The sequence below is a fragment of the Pelophylax lessonae genome (genome assembly GCF_965119305.1).
Source record: "Pelophylax lessonae genome assembly, chromosome: 1".
Classification (NCBI taxonomy): Eukaryota; Metazoa; Chordata; class Amphibia; order Anura; family Ranidae; genus Pelophylax; species Pelophylax lessonae.
In genome coordinates, this window is record NC_138768.1 from 720017097 (window position 1) to 720034046 (window position 16950).

Here is a 16950-nt window from a genome sequence, read left to right on the forward strand (position 1 = left end):
AGTTCCCAGGAAAAAAGGAAAGGTGCATCCAATCCTGGACCTCAAGGCACTGAACTGCTTTGTGGGGGTGCAATAGTTCAGGATGGAGTCCATTTGCACAGTGGTGGCATCCCTGCATCAAGGGGATTTTCTTGCAACTATCAACATCAAGGATGCTTACCTTCACATTCCAATATGTGCCGGTCACCAGCGCTTTGCCGCGGGAAAGGAGCATTATCAGTTTGTGGTGTTACCCTTTGGTCTCGCCTTTGGTCTTCACAAAAGTGTTAGCCCCAGTGCTAGTGTTGTTATGCCAACGGGGGATCGCGGTACTGAGCTACTTGGATGACCTCATTCTGTGAGCCGAGTCTCCTACTGCTCTGGTGGAAAACCTGGAAATCACCATACGAACTTTGAAGGAGTTCGGTTGGATTCTGAATTTTCAGAAGTCTGCTCTGGTTCCATCCATAAAGCTGAACTATCTGGGGCTGACTCTGGACTTGGCCTTAGCCAGAGTGCTCCTTCCTCTGGACAAGGTCCAGAAATTTCAGGCTGCAGCTCATCTCCTGCTGTCCAGCAGATGGTCATTCCTCCGGACTTGCATGCGGGTGTCTACCTTCGAGGCAGATCGGTTTGCGCGGTTCCGTTTGCACAGTTCCATACGAGGTCCCAGCATAGAGAGATTCTGGCCAAATGGGACAAGACTCCACAATCTCTGGACACTCAGATTTGGCTGAGCCGGGGATCAAAGAAGTCCCTGATATGGTGGCTTCATTCTCCAACACTTCGGCTGGGCAAATCCTTTCTCCCCTTGCATTGGACAGTGGTCCCCATGGATGCCAGCCTGTCCAGCTGAAGAGGTGCAATAACTTTGCTCAGGGGCTCTTGACACTGGAAGAATCCAGACTACTGTTCGATGTCTTGGAACTCCGAGCAATCAGACTGGACCATTGGGTGGATCATCTTCAGGGATGTCCAGTGCACATTCAATCGGACAATGCCACGGCACTGGCTTATGTCAATTACCAAGGGGGAACAAGAAGTGTCCTGGTGGCTCTGGAGGTAGCCAGCATTCTAAAGTGGGCAGAACGGTTTGTTCCAGCCCTCTCCACTGTACACATTCCCAGGGTGGAAAACTGGCAGGGGAATTATCTCAGTCGGCAGGCGTTGGACCAAGGGGAGTGGTCCCTTCATCCGGAGGTGTTTCATCAGTTGTGTCTCCAGTGGGGCATCCCTGAGGTGGATCTGTTGGCGTCTTGGCTCAACAGAAAGGTGCAGAGACTTGTGGCTCGGTCATGGGATCCTCTGGCAGAAGCCACAGGTGCGCTTGGTGGCCTGTGGGGTCAGTATCGCCTGATTTACGCCTTCCCTCCTCTCAGGCCTCTTTCAAGACTTCTACGCAGGATCGAGGAAGAAGGGATTTCGGTCATCCTAGCATCTCCAGACTGGCCTCGTCGAGCTTTGTACGCTGATCTGGTGCGGCTGGTCGCCGATGTTCCTTGGAAGCTTCCTCTTAGGGAGGATCTGCTGTCCCAAGGACCAATCTTCCATCCTGCTTTACAGTCGCTGGCTTTGACAGCTTGGCTATTAAACACCAAATGTTGATGGATATAGGTTTGTCTGTGATTCCAATGCTGTTAAAAGCTAGGAAATCTACCTCTAGAAAGATCGACCATCGTACGTGGAAGTTGTACATTGCGTGGTGTGAATCTCTTGGGGTTCATCCTCGCTCTTTTTCGGTGGCTTGGATCTTGACCCTTCCTTCAACTGGGGTGGGGGGGGGGGGGTTGAGCAGAAACTGGCCTCGGATACTGTCAAGGGTCAGGTGTTGGCCTTAGAGGCCTTTGTTTAACAGGCCCTTGGCTACACACTCCCTGATGCATACTTTTCTTCAGGGAGTTAGACACTTTTCCCCTCCAATGCGGTTTCTGTTGCCCCCTTGGGACCTCAATTTGGTGCTCTCAGTCCTTCAGAAGCCTCCTTTTGAGAATCTTCACGAGATTCCCCTGCTTACACTGTCCCAGAAGGTAGCCTTCTTGGTGGCTATCACTTCTGTGTGCAGGGTGTCTAAATTGGTGGTGTTATCCTGTCGTTCACCTTACTTGGGTGGTTCACAGAGATAAGGAGGTTCTTCATCCCTGTCTGTCATTCCTTCCAAAGGATGTATCTGATTTTCATTTGAATGAAGACATTGTGTTGGCTTCCCTGTGCCCCAGGCCAAAACATGCAAAGGAAATTGCTTTGCATGCCTTGGATGTGGTCCGGGCAATTAGGATGTACCTGGCAGCTATGGAGTCTTTTAGGAAGTCAGACTTACTATTTGTGCTTACGGATTGGCCTTGGAAAGGGTTGTCCACTTCCTATGCGACCATTTCCAGATGGATCAGATGGTGATTCAGGCCTATTCCATCAAGGGTCAGGTTCCTCCTTTCCCTGTCACGGCACACTCCACTCGAGAGCGCAGTGCCTCCTGGGCCTTCCGTCGTCAGGCGTCCGTTACGCAGGTTTGCAGGGCGGCCACCTGGTCGTCGGTGCACACTTTCACAAAGTTCTATAGAGTGGATGTGTTGGCATCTGCGGATGCTTCCTTTGCCTGCAAGGTTTTGCAGGCTGCTGTTTAGAGGACCTGGTCCTCTTTGAGAGTGTATTGTTTTTTCAGGTGAGCCCCAGTTGTTTTGGTTGAGCTGCTGTTTATCTGGTTGGCTATAGTTAGCCTTGGGAATTTCTGTTTCGCTGTTCCCACCTCTCATGTTTAACACTGCTTTGGGATGTCCCACTAGTTAAGAATATCAGGAGCTGTGTCCATCAATGAACGAAAGAGAAAATGGAATTTTTGACTTTCCGTAAAATCCATTTCTCTGATGTTCATTGACGGACACAGCACCCACCCCTCTATGGAGTTGTATTCTTCTGACACTGCTTGTAACAAAACTGAGTATCTATAACAGAGAGAGGGAGTATATCCCCTGGGACTGCCCATAGGCATAGGCAGACTTTTTTTCTGCCTAGTGTCCTATAACCCAATGGTTAAGAATATCAGGAGCTGTGTCCGTCAATGAACTTCAGAGAAATGGATTTTACGGTAAGTCAAAAATCCAATTTTTACAGCACAATGCAGCCACTGATCTGAATGGGATTAAGTACTTCACGCACTAGGTCCCCTGGGAAATTCCCTAATGATTTATATACATAGTCATAGTTCTTCTTTAAGGAATCTAACTTCCTAAATTGCTGTTGGCGTATTTCATAGGAAGACCACCATAAAACGTACATACACTATATTACCAAAAGTATTGGGACGCCTGCATTTACACATACATGAACTTTAATGGCATTCCGGTCTTAGTCCGTAGGGTCAATATTGAGTTGGCCCACCCTTTGCAGCTTTAACAGCTTCAACTCTTCTGGGAAGGCTGTCCACGATATTTAGGAGTGTGTCTATGGGAATGTTTGAGCATTCTTCTAGAAGCGCATTTGTGAGGTCAGGCACTGATGTTGGAAGAGTAGGCCTGGCTCGCAGTCTCAGATCTAATTCATCCTAAAGGTGTTGTCGGGTTGAGGTCAGGACTGTGCAGGCTAGTCAAGTTCCTCCACCCCAAACTCGCTCATCTATGTCCTTATGGACCTTGCTTTGTGCACTAGTCCAAATCATTTGGTGGAGAGGGGATTATGGTGTGTGGTTGTATTTCAGGGGTTGGGCTTGGCCCCTTAGTTCCAGTGAAGAGAACTTTTAGGACATTTTGGACAATTTCATGCTTCCAACTTTGTGGGAACAGTTTGGGGATGGCCGCTTCCTGTTCCAACATGACTGCACACCAGTGCACAAAGAAAGGTCCATAAAGACCCGGATTAGCAAGTTTGGGGAGAAGGAACTTGACTGGCCTGCACAGAGTCCTGACCTCAACACCATTGGGATGAATTAGAGGGGAGACTATGAGCCAGGCCTTCTTGTCAATATCAGTGCCTGACCTCACAAATGCGCTTCTAGAAGAATGGTCAAACATTCCCATAGACACACTATTAAATATCGTGGACAGCTTTCCCAGAAGAGTTGAAGCTGTTAAAGCTGCAAAGGGTGGGCCAACTCAGTTTTGAACCCTATGAACTAAGACTGGGATGCATTTAAAGTTCATTTGCGTGTAAAGGCAGGCGTCCCAATACTTAGGTAATATAGTGTTTTTTAAAGTGATTGTAAACCCCACCATAAAACGTACATATTTTAAAGTGATTGTAAACCCTATTTTTTTTATAACAAAAATGTTATACATACCTGCTCTGTGCAATGGTTTTGCACAGAGCAGGCCCAGTCCTCCTTTTCTCAGTCCCCCCGCCGACACTGCTGGCTCCTCCTCTTCCTGGTGACACCTGCAGGCCTAATCCCCAGCCGCACTGTTTCCATCTATTGACACAGACAGTGCGGCTTGGCCCTGCTCCCCACTCCCTTTTCATATGATTTGATTAACAGCAGTAGGTGCCAATGGCTCCTACTGCTATCAGTCTGCCCTGTGAGGAGGGAGAGAGCCGCTGCTCTCAAGCACAGCACTGGATCAAGATCGGGCTCAGGGGAGTATAAGGGGGATTGCACACAGGTTTTTTACCTGAATGCATAGAATGCATTCAGATAAAAAAACCTTCTACCTTTACAACCAGTTTAACCACTTCAGCTCTGGAAGATTTTACCCCATTCATGACCAGGCCACTTTGTGCTATTCAATATTGCACTACTTAAACTTGTAAATGTAAGGTCATGCAATGCTGTACCCAGGCGAGCTTTATATCTTTTTTTTTTTTTTACCATAAATAGAGCTTTCTTTTGGTGGAATTTGATCACCACTGGGGTTTTTTTTTTTTTGCAATATAAATGAAAAAAGAAAAAAAAATTTGAAAAAAAAAAAAAAAACTATATTTTTTACTTTGATATAAAACATATCCAATTAAAAAAATTGAATTTCTTTATAAATTTAGGCCAAAATGTATTCTGCCTCGTGTAAAAAAAAAATTCCAATAAGTGTATATTGATTGTTTTGCGCGAAAGATATAGCGTCTACAAAAGATGGTATACATACTGGAGTTTTCTATTTATTTATTTTTATACTACTACTGGCAGTGACCAGCGGCTTATAATAGAACTGTGATAGTGCCGTGGACAATTTGACACTACCTGATGCTGGGGAGGAACTGACTGACACTGACATCAAGGGTGACACTAATACAGTGATCAGTGCTAATAATATACACGGTCACTGTAGTAATGAGGCTGACTGGGAAGGGGTTAACATTTAGGGGTAATCAAGGGGTTAACGGTGTGCCTAACAAGGTAAGTTTGCGTACTGTGTGCTGTTTTACTAAGCAATGCGCCAGATTTTACTGCCTGCTTCACAGGGAGAAAACTAATGGCACGTCACTGCTGTCTGAAGAGAGCCCTGTGTTGTTTACCAACACAAGGCACTCTTCTATCATTCGTTAAGTGGGTTCTGGCCATAAATCATTGGCTGGGATCCGTCAATCGGCTTGTGCTGTATCGAATGATAGCATAGCCTGGGCAGGCAGGCGGGCATGCGCCGCAGACCCGGAATTGCAAATCACGTTTATTTACGTGATTCTGCACAGCCAGGCCACCCTGTAGCAGTAAAGCTACATGAGTGGTTAAGCATTGGGTCTCTGTAAATTGTATTGCTGTTACCTAAGTGATAAATTATTTCTTAGTGGGTTTGACAAATCAAATAAATGCTCTTAAAAAGAGTCTATTTTTTCTCTTTGAAATATTCTTTGGTCAGGCCAAATCATTACTGCAGCTGTGACAGGTTGTTATTATTTTAGCATTAAGAGATAAAGTGCAATATAGCCCAGTGAACCACTTGTTACGGGCAGCGTCTTTTTCCACTGATATGAGGCAATGAGAATGGCATGTTACTGTTATGAATTCCTTCACTTGAAAATGTATCTTCCATGTAATCCAAGCAAAGACACAGTGTTTCTGTTTGTGTGTGATATGTGGCCACCTAAGCATGTAAAACATTATGATCACAAGAGCAGAAGAACAAAGAAAATAATTCTAAATAAATATAAAAGCATCAAAAGTTTTGCTGAGACTGAACAAAGGACAGATACGAATTGGATCGAGTTGGATTTATGTATCAACTCTATGCTGTGAAAACTCCAGCCTAGTGTTTTTTTCAGCTAGTCGGAGAGTTCAGAGAGTATTTGTGCAGAGCATGCCCAAGAAAGCAAAAAAAAAAAAAAAACAGAAAGCGAATAGTGAGTACTCAAATACTGTACAATGGGCTTTTTATCTATTATTTTTGTTCAGATTAAAACAAAATGTTTTCTGGGTTCTTTAGTTTTGTAAATCTGACATATTGCTTATGAATATATCGTAACTTTAGTGTCAGCTGGTGACTAACTCATTTGCAGATGTCCAGACTCTCCTTATTGTAACAAGCAAGTTGTTTATAGAGCTCAGTAGCTCAAGCTGGAATTACCATGTAACTAAATAAGTAAGACAAGTGCCCTATTTCCACCTCTACCTCTCCAGAGAGGGTTAAATATTGGGACTCAGAAATAGATTGAAAGGAAACAATGTCTGCGGTGCTCCCTCCTTAGAAAACTAGTAATACTCTGGGAATCAGGTACAATGCAGTTTTGTTATAATGTATACTAGTATATGCAACATATACAGGTAAGTATACACCTTTGAATTTGTTTTATACCAGAGCTAAATGTGTAATGCCAGTAGGCATCTCGTTTCTAAGCAGCTTAAAGTGAAATTGGCACGAGAGGAATATAGGAATGCCATCGCTAGTTGTACAAATGCTAGTTGTACTATGCTAACTCATTGGTGATAAAGCAGAACTAAAAGCTATTTTTTTTTTCATTTTGTCTAGAGTAAATATAAATATAACCATCGTGTCCCATTGGGGAGACTTCCCTTCACTTCTTATCCCATAGCCAAAACAAGAAGTGAGGAAAAATCCCTCCAAAGTAAGGGACTCCCTGGTAGTCACTAGGATCTCCAGAACTAGTGACTACAGAGGAAGATATCTCAACTCTGGGGACAACCCAAAATTTGGGATTTTCTTTTACTTTCAAAGATAACAGTACACAATGCAAAAAGAGAGGGTGATCCTCCATCAAGGGTGCACAGGGAGCAGGAAAACCCTGACAGGTGTTCTAACCCTCTCCACTCTGACCAAAATTTACAATAGTTTTGCCTTTAGTTATACTTTATTATTTTTTGGGTTGTTAGTCCAGAACAAACATGCAGTTTAGGGAAGTAGGTGTCAGGTCAGAGATGATCTGCCCACTCGTGCAAGGACAGAGAGTCTGCATGACAGCTTCAAAGGAGAGGTCCGCAAGTCACTGACCTGAGATACGTAGGAAGGGTGGGGATTGCAGACTTTATCAGCTGCATGAATCTTATTGGGTTTTGTGAAGGGAAAGTTACCACCTATGCTTTTTTTTCCTCCATTATATCTTTAGTTTGTGCTGCCCAAAATTGTGATTCTTATACTTGCTGTTTAGTATATACGTACACAAGGTGCCAATGATGCCATTTGTATTGATTTTACAGTAAAGACAGACAGACTCCTGGTTTATTCAGGCAAAATTTATTAGATGTCTATTGAAGAAAAATAACAAACCAACAGAAAATAACACAAATACCATTTTCTTGTAAGAATTGAAAGTTAATTATCTGGTAGCCAGGTATGAAACACTTTTTTTTTTAACCAGATACAGAGTAGAAACAGTGCTATTTTAAATAATACAGGCATTAGAGCAGGTATAGGCAAGCTTCCAGCTGTTTATGACCAACATGTCCCATGACACCTAGCCATCAGCCAACTATGCAACTAGGGAAGCTGATGCTCAGAGGCAGCTGGACAGTGAAGCATACCCATGCCTGAGCTGAAATCCTCCCTAGGAACGCCATTAACAGTAGGTGTTTATAGCAAAGCTGCATGCAGTAGAACAACTTGAAAATTCAGAGCCTTTCAAATATAAAGCTTCTTTATGTCTTCAACATGAAATACTGTATACTGCAAAAGAGATGTTTATTTTTTAGCATTTCTCTGTTACAAATAAATATGTACATTTAGATACCACTGGTAAAACTAAGTTCATTGTTTCACAAAATCATTCATAAAAGGCTATTTTACAGGTCTCAACAGTTTAGCGTGACAAAGAGCAGAGAAAAGCTGGCAGCCTGACGCTGGCTCGGATGCTCCCAATTACAACAAGGCTTAGAGGAAGAGACAGGACGGTTGCTCTGTACATGGACGCCGGGCAATATATGTACAAAATACTACAGAAAAAAATCACTTTTTAGAGTCACCTGTGTATCTAAAAAGGAGAAATGCAGTAAACACTATTTAATAAGGTGCTGAGGAAGTTGTGGACTGGATTTTGTCGGACCCTGTATTTTTTTTATCAGTGGGGCCTCTTCATGGGCAGTAATATCTTAGACAACACAGCTATTTTATTCATGCTTCATTTTGCAGCACACCTCAGTATATAGTCAAGTATAAAACACAATCAGTGCTATCAGACTCGGTGGGCCTGCTAGGGGCCAATCTCTAAATTGATGGCTAACTGGATATATCAAACCCTAACTGCTGAACTAAATGAGAACACTGATCAAGAGAGTTTGGTGTGTTTTTTTTTTTTTATTGTAAGCTGCATCAGTACCTGCACCAAAGGTCACAAATCATATCCTAAAGGCTGGAAGTTTCTGATAATGACATTTAGTGAAGGGTTCCATATGTGGCACTGCATAGTGAGTGATGGGTAGTCTAAAGAGAATAAACCCAGTAAACCTGCCTGCAGGACTGCTGCACTTATGCTCCATAAGTAAGCTGAAGAGTATGGAATTCTAAGGAATAGAGAGCCTGCTCCTTTTAATTAAGAGGTGCCAATCAATTTGTATGGGCATCTGGAAGGTTCTTCCCCTATGAATATCAGACAACATCCAACCAAGATGAAGCTCCAAGGTGTGTGGTAGGATCTTTATTTCACACGTATGAGCTGTAATACAAGAGTCAGGGTATCCTAAAAAGAATAGGGCTCAAAGGAAGGAACATGGAGGCTGCTGTAGCTGATTTCTCATTCAGTAAAAGTAAGATTCATAGCTTAAAACCCCAGAACAAGTATGTAGATAATGACTTCTGACTTTACTCTAACTTTCCTGACTAACATACTTTCTTATGGTTAAAGAGTATTTAAGCCTGAAGGTTGGACAAACAGGCAACGAACATTTTCTGGAGTAAGTCTGAGGCCTACATGTTTCTCACAAGGTTTACTTGAATAAAGCATGTATTAAAAATACCGTACCAAGTAAGGGCTAGTTTAAGATCAAAATTTGTCTAGAAAACAATGCAATAAATGTAATAAGCTTTATATGGTGCTAACCTATTATTCAGCTTATTCTGCTAAAGTCTTGATGTTTGCTTGTAAGCATTCTGCCCTTGTTCCAGGGTGATTTCCCAAGAGCATTATTATATGCCACACTTTTCTTAAAGTGAACCTATACTCAAGCTGAGACAGCTAAACACAAAAATGAAAGGTTCTCATCAGCGACCATCCAAAGAAAAGAAGGGGGATTAACTTCCAATAACTGAACAATGTCTAATTACTTTTAGGCTGAACTTATTGTGTGGCAATGGTTTACATATACACCGATAATACTTTACTTGTACTTAATTTAAAGTGTTTCTCAAGATTTTATTACCCCAAATCAGTTATTTAATTTAAGTTTATTGAACGTTTTTCCTTGTCAGGTTTTGCAGCCTTGAGGAAAAAGCTATATGTATATTTCAAATAAATGCTACTATAGCCATACCCATACCCAATAAAAAAAAATGAAATTGTCAGACTATGTGGATGGGGCTGCTGGCAATTCAGATATTATTGGAAAAATAAACAGTAGTCCCAATAGACCCAAGTGATAATAGTGTATTTTTCTGCATGGTGGTCAATATATTGTAGAATTCAGCAGCTGGTCCCTCCAATCTTGGTAGTGGCAGACTGGGAAGATTTGATTTTAACACAGGAACTTTTTAGGTGAGTCGCTACTTGAGATTTGCCCTGCCATGTGATGAGAACAAACATATTTGTGTGGACTATAGATAATGCATAAAAGTCCCACATATGTATTCTTTCAAAGAGGTTTGGTGTTACAAGAGCTGCCACTCATCCCACATAAAACCTGCTTTAAGGGCCTGTTCACCCTAAAGTGTTATTGCACAAGTGTTAAGTGCAGCATTCAAGTGTTAAAGAAACACTGTACATATCTGTGCATCGTGGCGCACTGTAATGCAAGTATGTTTGGATGCGCTGCCTAGGTGGATTGGGTGCCATTCAAAATAAATAGCATCAAACCTGTTTCATGAGTTGCCATGCTTTGCGGTAATGCATTGTAAAATGCCCATCTCACCACTCATTTACCGCAACACACTAATGTGAGCAGACTGTTATAATGTGTGCTTCATACCGGCAACCAACCTTTTCATTATGGCACTGCTGCAGTACAAATAGTTGTATGTTCATACTACATAATCTATTCTGCATATTTAAAACCATATGTGATTGCAAATGCCTGTCTTAGCAACTGTGAATTGTTTTTTTAATGCTAGAATTCTACACAAAAATGTGAAACTCAGGTATAAATGTTATATATATGAAGTGAGCAAACTTGATATTCATATATCACGCTTGGTAATGAATGTTTAAAATAACCCTGTGCATTAATAAAAGGAAATGCAGAAAAAATAATGGAAAGACTTGATCACTCAAACTGCTTCCCACATAGTTGATGCTTGCTTCTGCACTTCTACAAAAATAATCAGTGCCCTAATGCCATTTCCACTTTAATTGTATTTTTACTGGTATCCTAGAGACTGACATTAGGTGGAATTTACTACAGTAGAATAGCATCCAGGTTTAAACCCTTAGTGATACTTATTATGAGCACTTTCCATCATGGATTCATGTTAGATAATCCAGCACTGGCTCTGACAAAAATACAGGTATATTCTGCAAGTGCAAAAAATGATGATTGTAAGCAAAGTGCTGCAACCCCTAACAGCCAATCAAAATGCATGTGTTTCTAACTTTGTGTTCTAAGAATAAAATGAATTGGCTACTGTGCATTTCTACACTTTGTTCATTATCTTTATTGGTTAAGCCAATTTGCCTTCAAAGAATTACATTCAGATATCTTTCATCTGAGGTTATTTCATGTCAACGGCAATACTTTAAGCGATTTCGACTTGGGCTAAAAAAAGAAGTGTCTTGTTTACCCATGTCAAACTGGTTTGCTTAACTTACTTCTGCTATAGTTTGCCACAATGAACCAAAAACGTCATAAAATCCTTCAGGGTGATAGTTGAAGGTTACTGAAAATGTGAGTGTTTTTTCCCCGACTTTCCTTTCATTTGTTTTCTGACACTTCCATGTCTTCAACACGTTATTGGCCTGTCAGTGCCATCTGAAGGGGGCTTATAATCAGGTTTTATACGATGGGTGTGAATTGACACAATGTAGAAGTAGTTTTATGGTGGAGAGGTTGAGACTTGTGTTATACCAGCTTAAACAATCAGTCCTTATTTGACAGAATGTGAACAAGGTACAAAAAGCAGTATGGATATTTAAGGAATGCAATGTCTTACAAGTATATTGCCAAAAGGCTTTCCTCTGAGAACTATTATTGTCATTGTGTTCTTTGGTACAATGAGCCACAATAGTATCCATTGTTATTGCCATCATCTTTAGGTTTGCAATCCTGTTTAATAACGCATGCAGTTCACAGGAACCATTTGGACACTTGCTTTCATTTTCTAATGCATATAAAGTAAATTACAGAATGTTATTGGTTTCCATAATTACACCAACATTTGCACATATTGAAATGTGAACTTTTCATAAATGTTTCCTAAATTTCCCCCAAGGCAAGTATGATAGGTAAACATTCATATGCAACAAAATATATTCTAGTTACTTTTATTCTGTTTGGGAAAAGATTGTAATGAAATCTTCCTTAATATCAACTGGTTGCTTCCAGTTTTGGGGAAAATGTAGTTTTAATCCAGAGGACCATTTTATAATGGCCTTTAAATATTTTAACTGGGATTCGTTGACTCTGTACACCTGCACTGGCACAGGAAACGTGTCCCATTTCTCATGTCTAGACAGACAAGGCCTATGCTGATTCTTGTACCAGTGACACTTTATTGTAAACCTGTTATAGGTTTATTATATTCACTTTGTTCATGTAACCAAACACACCAATGTGTAACACCTCCTTTAGCTGGATTGTCTTGCACGGCAATGCTATTTGAGTGAACCAGCTTCACAAAAAAACATATAGAGGCAGTGAGTGCCCTGATTATAACAATTCGGTGAAGAGTAATAATAGGTGCAAGAATATTATCAGTAGTGTAGAGAACAGGGCCGGACTGGCTCTAACACTGCTATAAAACATTGGCGGGTGGCAGCAAGGATTACATATGAACGGATTCTGGTCAGAGACGAGAAGCGTGCTCCCTAGCAAAGTCACATAGATGTGTCAAGTGAGGCAGCAGGCATAACACGATCACAGCCTTTTCACATAGTTTCCAGGAAAAGTCCCAAAAAACTTTGTTCTTCTCGAGGTGCCTGAAAAGAGAGGTGAGTAAGTTAGAGAACATTTATTCATATCACCTGTAGGCAATGGAGCCTATATGGAGTCTTTAGATGATAATTTAATTTTATTAATTTTGCTTATAGAAAAGGTAACGGAGATATCCAAAATTAGGGATGAGCAGCCACTAGTGTTGAGGCTTCAGAACCAACAGTAACCACCATTGTTGCTAAGGGTGGTTGAATGTTTTTCAGTATAAGTATAGAGTGAATCAGGAAAATACTGAATTATGGCCACTAGAAAGAACTTACGATCATAGTAATTAAATATTTATTTACTACGATCATCATTTTCATCTAGTGGCCATAATATGGTTATAACTTCATACTCTCTGTTCTATGAATGAAGAACATTCAAACTATTGCAAAAATATCTCAAAAACATTAGTTGTTGCCCCCCATTTGCAAAAAATTAATAATGTACTTGCAGTTTCACAGGACTAATAGCTTTGTGAATTTTTATAAATACACCCCTAAGTGTTTCATTTGCTGTATTTTTCTTCTTGCGTGATTGACTTAAAAAGAAACTATGATTTACCAGTTTACTAACTGATATTTTATTTACAATATTTTTCATTATTTGTTTGAAATCTTTACTTTAAGGATAGACATGCAATATGGGTGATTCTAGGATACAGTGGTTTTCAGAACATAGTGAGGAGTCGCCCAAGTTTTAAGTCAGTAGCCAGCTACCGCTGGTGGTGTCAGACGGTGCGAACCGGGTGACGGCTCATTGGATATAGAGGAAGATTTCTGTAACCACTGTAGAATGTGGAAGTGACGACACGCCCAGAGGATGGTCCTGTTGTTTTTTTTGCCTGCTGTATTAAAGGACTTCTAAATATTGCACTTAGAGGCACCCCCTGTGTGTTTTTGTTGTCTTTCAGAGATTCTGTTCTATCTCTGGGAGGAGCTGCCCACCTAGTGCTCTATTGATACACCATTCCTTCCTGTGGGTTTATGGACTTTTGTGCTTTTATGAACTATAATATGACACATATTACAATTGGTTTTATAAAAGACTATGGGAGTTTTAAAACATGCTAATTTTCCAGAGATTGCATCATATACCTTGCTGTTGTTAACAATTAGATTGACAGATTACCTTTAAGGCAAATTGAATTTGCTTCTGATTAGTAATTAGAAAACAAAAGGCAATGCTTACCCACAAACCATCCATCATCACACTTTTCCATAACATCGATCACATCACCTTCTCTGAGCTCCAGCTCATCTTCATTACGTGGGGTATAGTTATACAGAGACTGATATCTACGAGAAAAAAAAAAAACATGATACTTAGCCATATGATTGTGAGCTATTATTTATTTTTCTATGTGTAAGATTCTGGTACCTTTGGTACCCTTATTTACCATTTTCTTTTCAACATTGCGTCCCACCTTTCTAGTTAGGTGGAACGCATACACCTTTAAGACGGATGACGTCATCGCTGAGTGCCGCTGAGCGGCTATTTCAATCGCCGGCGTTCTCTCTCACGTTGTTCGTTCAATGTGTGCCTACATGCTTACAAGCCTTGTCTTGCTGTCGGAACCTCCAGCTATTTGCCTTTACCTGGAACAGACCGGAACCTCGCTACTGATCCCGTATCTCGCTACCGGATCACTCCCTCACTACTGGACCCCTCTACTTACTAAACCTTACTAGTGATAAGTACCCCACAGGGGAATCCTCCATAACTAACTTACACTATCATCTTCTGCACATTAAGGACTGTTACTATCTATGCATACTAATTCTACCATCTGCACTGTTACATAGATTGCTAGCTCTTGAGTCTACTACCATCTATCCTTGCACTGGGTTAGTCTATCCTGTATATTCATCTGCTGTCCTTACCACCTGTTACCATACATGATTACTAACCTATCTGCATTCTATCTATTAACATCTACTACTCTCCTGAACATTACTATCAAGTGCTTGCCATTACTGTCACTGCTCACACCTGTCCCTTTAGCACATCACCTCCATACTATCATATACATCCTATCACTCCAGGAACATTTTATTGAGTGTGTGTATATCTGTATGCTGAAGCAGACAGGCCCACAGTGATGAGTCTGGAGAGTTGGATCTGGTATTCCAACACATCTCTACATGACTACTGAGTGGAGATTCTGCAGCTGCAAATCCAGCTTACAATAAAAACGCAGGAGCGTTACACTATGCTGGTTTTGCTTTGGGCACACTGTGATGTTCTCGATAAATTATTTTTGCTGCTGGTAACCATAAGGATCCCCACTGTGATTCAGGTCAGGGACTTTCAATCCCCACAGATCCAAATCTCTGTGCAGTGTAATTAAGCACAACTACTGTACAGAAGTATGCCCTGCTATATGGAAGTCTGCAGTAGGCTAAAGGTGGTCATCAATGGATCAAAATTCAACATGGACCAATCAATTCTCAATCCATGTGCTTTCAATGGATCAGCTGAAGTTCAATCCATATTGGATAAAAGCTGCTCGATCAGTGGCTCTGATCAGTATATTCTGACAGAGGTGTGGATGGGGGAATTGGATCAGTCTTTTCATTCAGCCTGCTGGCTGAACGAAAAAAAAAAAAAATGGAACCCTATAGGGTTAAGGCAGTGCTGGAAAATAATGGTGACTACACAAAATATTGACACTTTGGGCCCAATTTGGACATTTTCCCTTAGGGGTGTACTCAGTTTTGTTGCCAGCGGTTTAGACATTAATGGGTGTGTGTTGAGTTATTTTGAGGGGACAGCAAATTTACACTGTTATACAAGCTGTACACTCACTACACTGTAGCAAAGTGTCATTTCTTCAGTGTTTTCACATGAAAAGCTATAATAAAATACTTACAAAAGTGTGAGGGATATACTCACTTACACACATACACTGCTCAAAAAAATAAAGCAATGCTTTTTAATCAGAGTACAGCATCAAGTCAATTAAAATCCAGGGATATTGATCTGTTCAGTTTAGGAGCAGAGGGGGTTGTTAAAGAGTTTCAGCTGCTTTGGTGTTAATGAAATTAACAACAGGTGCACTAGATGGGAAAAAAATGAGACAACCCCCAAAATAGGAATGGTTTTACAGGTGGAGGCCATTGAAATTTTTTTTTCCGTACTCATTTTTTCTAACTAGACCAAGAGGTTTTCTGTGTCTCCCAGCACAGATATAAGAGCATGGAGGACATTCCAGGAGACAGGCGGTTACTCTAGGAGAGCTGGACAGGGCCGTAGAAGGTCCTTAGCCATCAGTAGGACTGGTATCTGCTTCTTTGTGCAAGGAGGAACAGGATGAGAATTGCCAGAGCCCTATGAAATGACCTCCAGCAGTCCAATAGTGTTAATGTCTCTGACCACACAATCAGAAACAGACTTTGTGAGGGTGGTCTGAAGTCCGGATGTCCTCTAGTGGGCCCTGTTCTCACTGCCCGACACCATGGAGCTCGATTGGCATTTGTCACTGTACACCAGAATTGGCAGGTCTGCCGCTGGTGACTTGTGCTTTTCACAGATGAGAGCAGGTTCGCCCTGAGCATATGTGACAGACGTGAAAGGGTCTAGTAAAGCCGAGGAGATCGTTATGCTGCCTGTAACATCGTTCAGCAGACTGGTTTGACGGTGGGTCAGTAATAGTCTGTGGAAGCATAGCAATGGAGGGACACACAGACCCTCTGCAGGCTAGACAATGGCACCCTGATTGTCATTAGGCAATCCTTGTACCTATTGTCAAATCCTATGTTGGTGCAGTGGGTCCTGGGTTCCTCCCGATGCACGATATGTGGCGAGAGTATGCAGCCAGTTCTTGGAGAATGAAGGAATTATTACCATTGAATGGCCCCCACGCTCGCCTGACCTAAATCCAATAGAACACCTCTGGGACATTATGTTTCGGTCCTTTCAACGCCACCAGGTTGCACCTTAGTCTGTGTAGGAGTTCAGTGATGCCCTGGTTCAGATCTGGGTGGAAATACTCCAGGACACCATCCGTCGTCTTATTAGGAGCATGCCACGATGTCAGGTATGCATACAAGCATGGGAAAAGGGGGCATACAAACTACTGAGTACCATTTTGAATTGCTGTAATTAAATTTAAGCAAAATGGACTAGCCTGCTGCATCATTTTTTCACTTTGATTTTTAGGGTGTCTTTGAATTCAGCCCTCTGTAGGTTGATAATTTTAATTTCCTTTAAACGATGTGGCATCCTTTGGTTCCTAACACATTACCCAATCCATATCAGTATAGATACCCAGCATGAAATTTTTCCCCATTGAGATCTGAAGTGTTTTCAAAGTGTTCCTTTCA

General features: G+C 41.5%; 1 protein-coding gene across 1 annotated transcript in view; it reads right to left on the minus strand.

Annotated features, from left to right (window-relative positions):
* Positions 1-11340: 11340 nt before the first annotated feature.
* SORBS2 (sorbin and SH3 domain containing 2) overlaps positions 11341-16950 on the minus strand; it is a 488340-nt gene continuing 482730 nt past the window's right edge. Inside the window, exons 28-29 of the mRNA XM_082244055.1 lie at positions 13817-13923; positions 11341-12627 (exon numbers count right to left, since the gene is read on the minus strand). Coding sequence (XP_082100181.1) covers positions 12566-12627; positions 13817-13923 — 169 coding nt within the window. The 3' untranslated portion in view covers positions 11341-12565. The remainder of the gene's footprint in view (positions 12628-13816; positions 13924-16950) is intronic.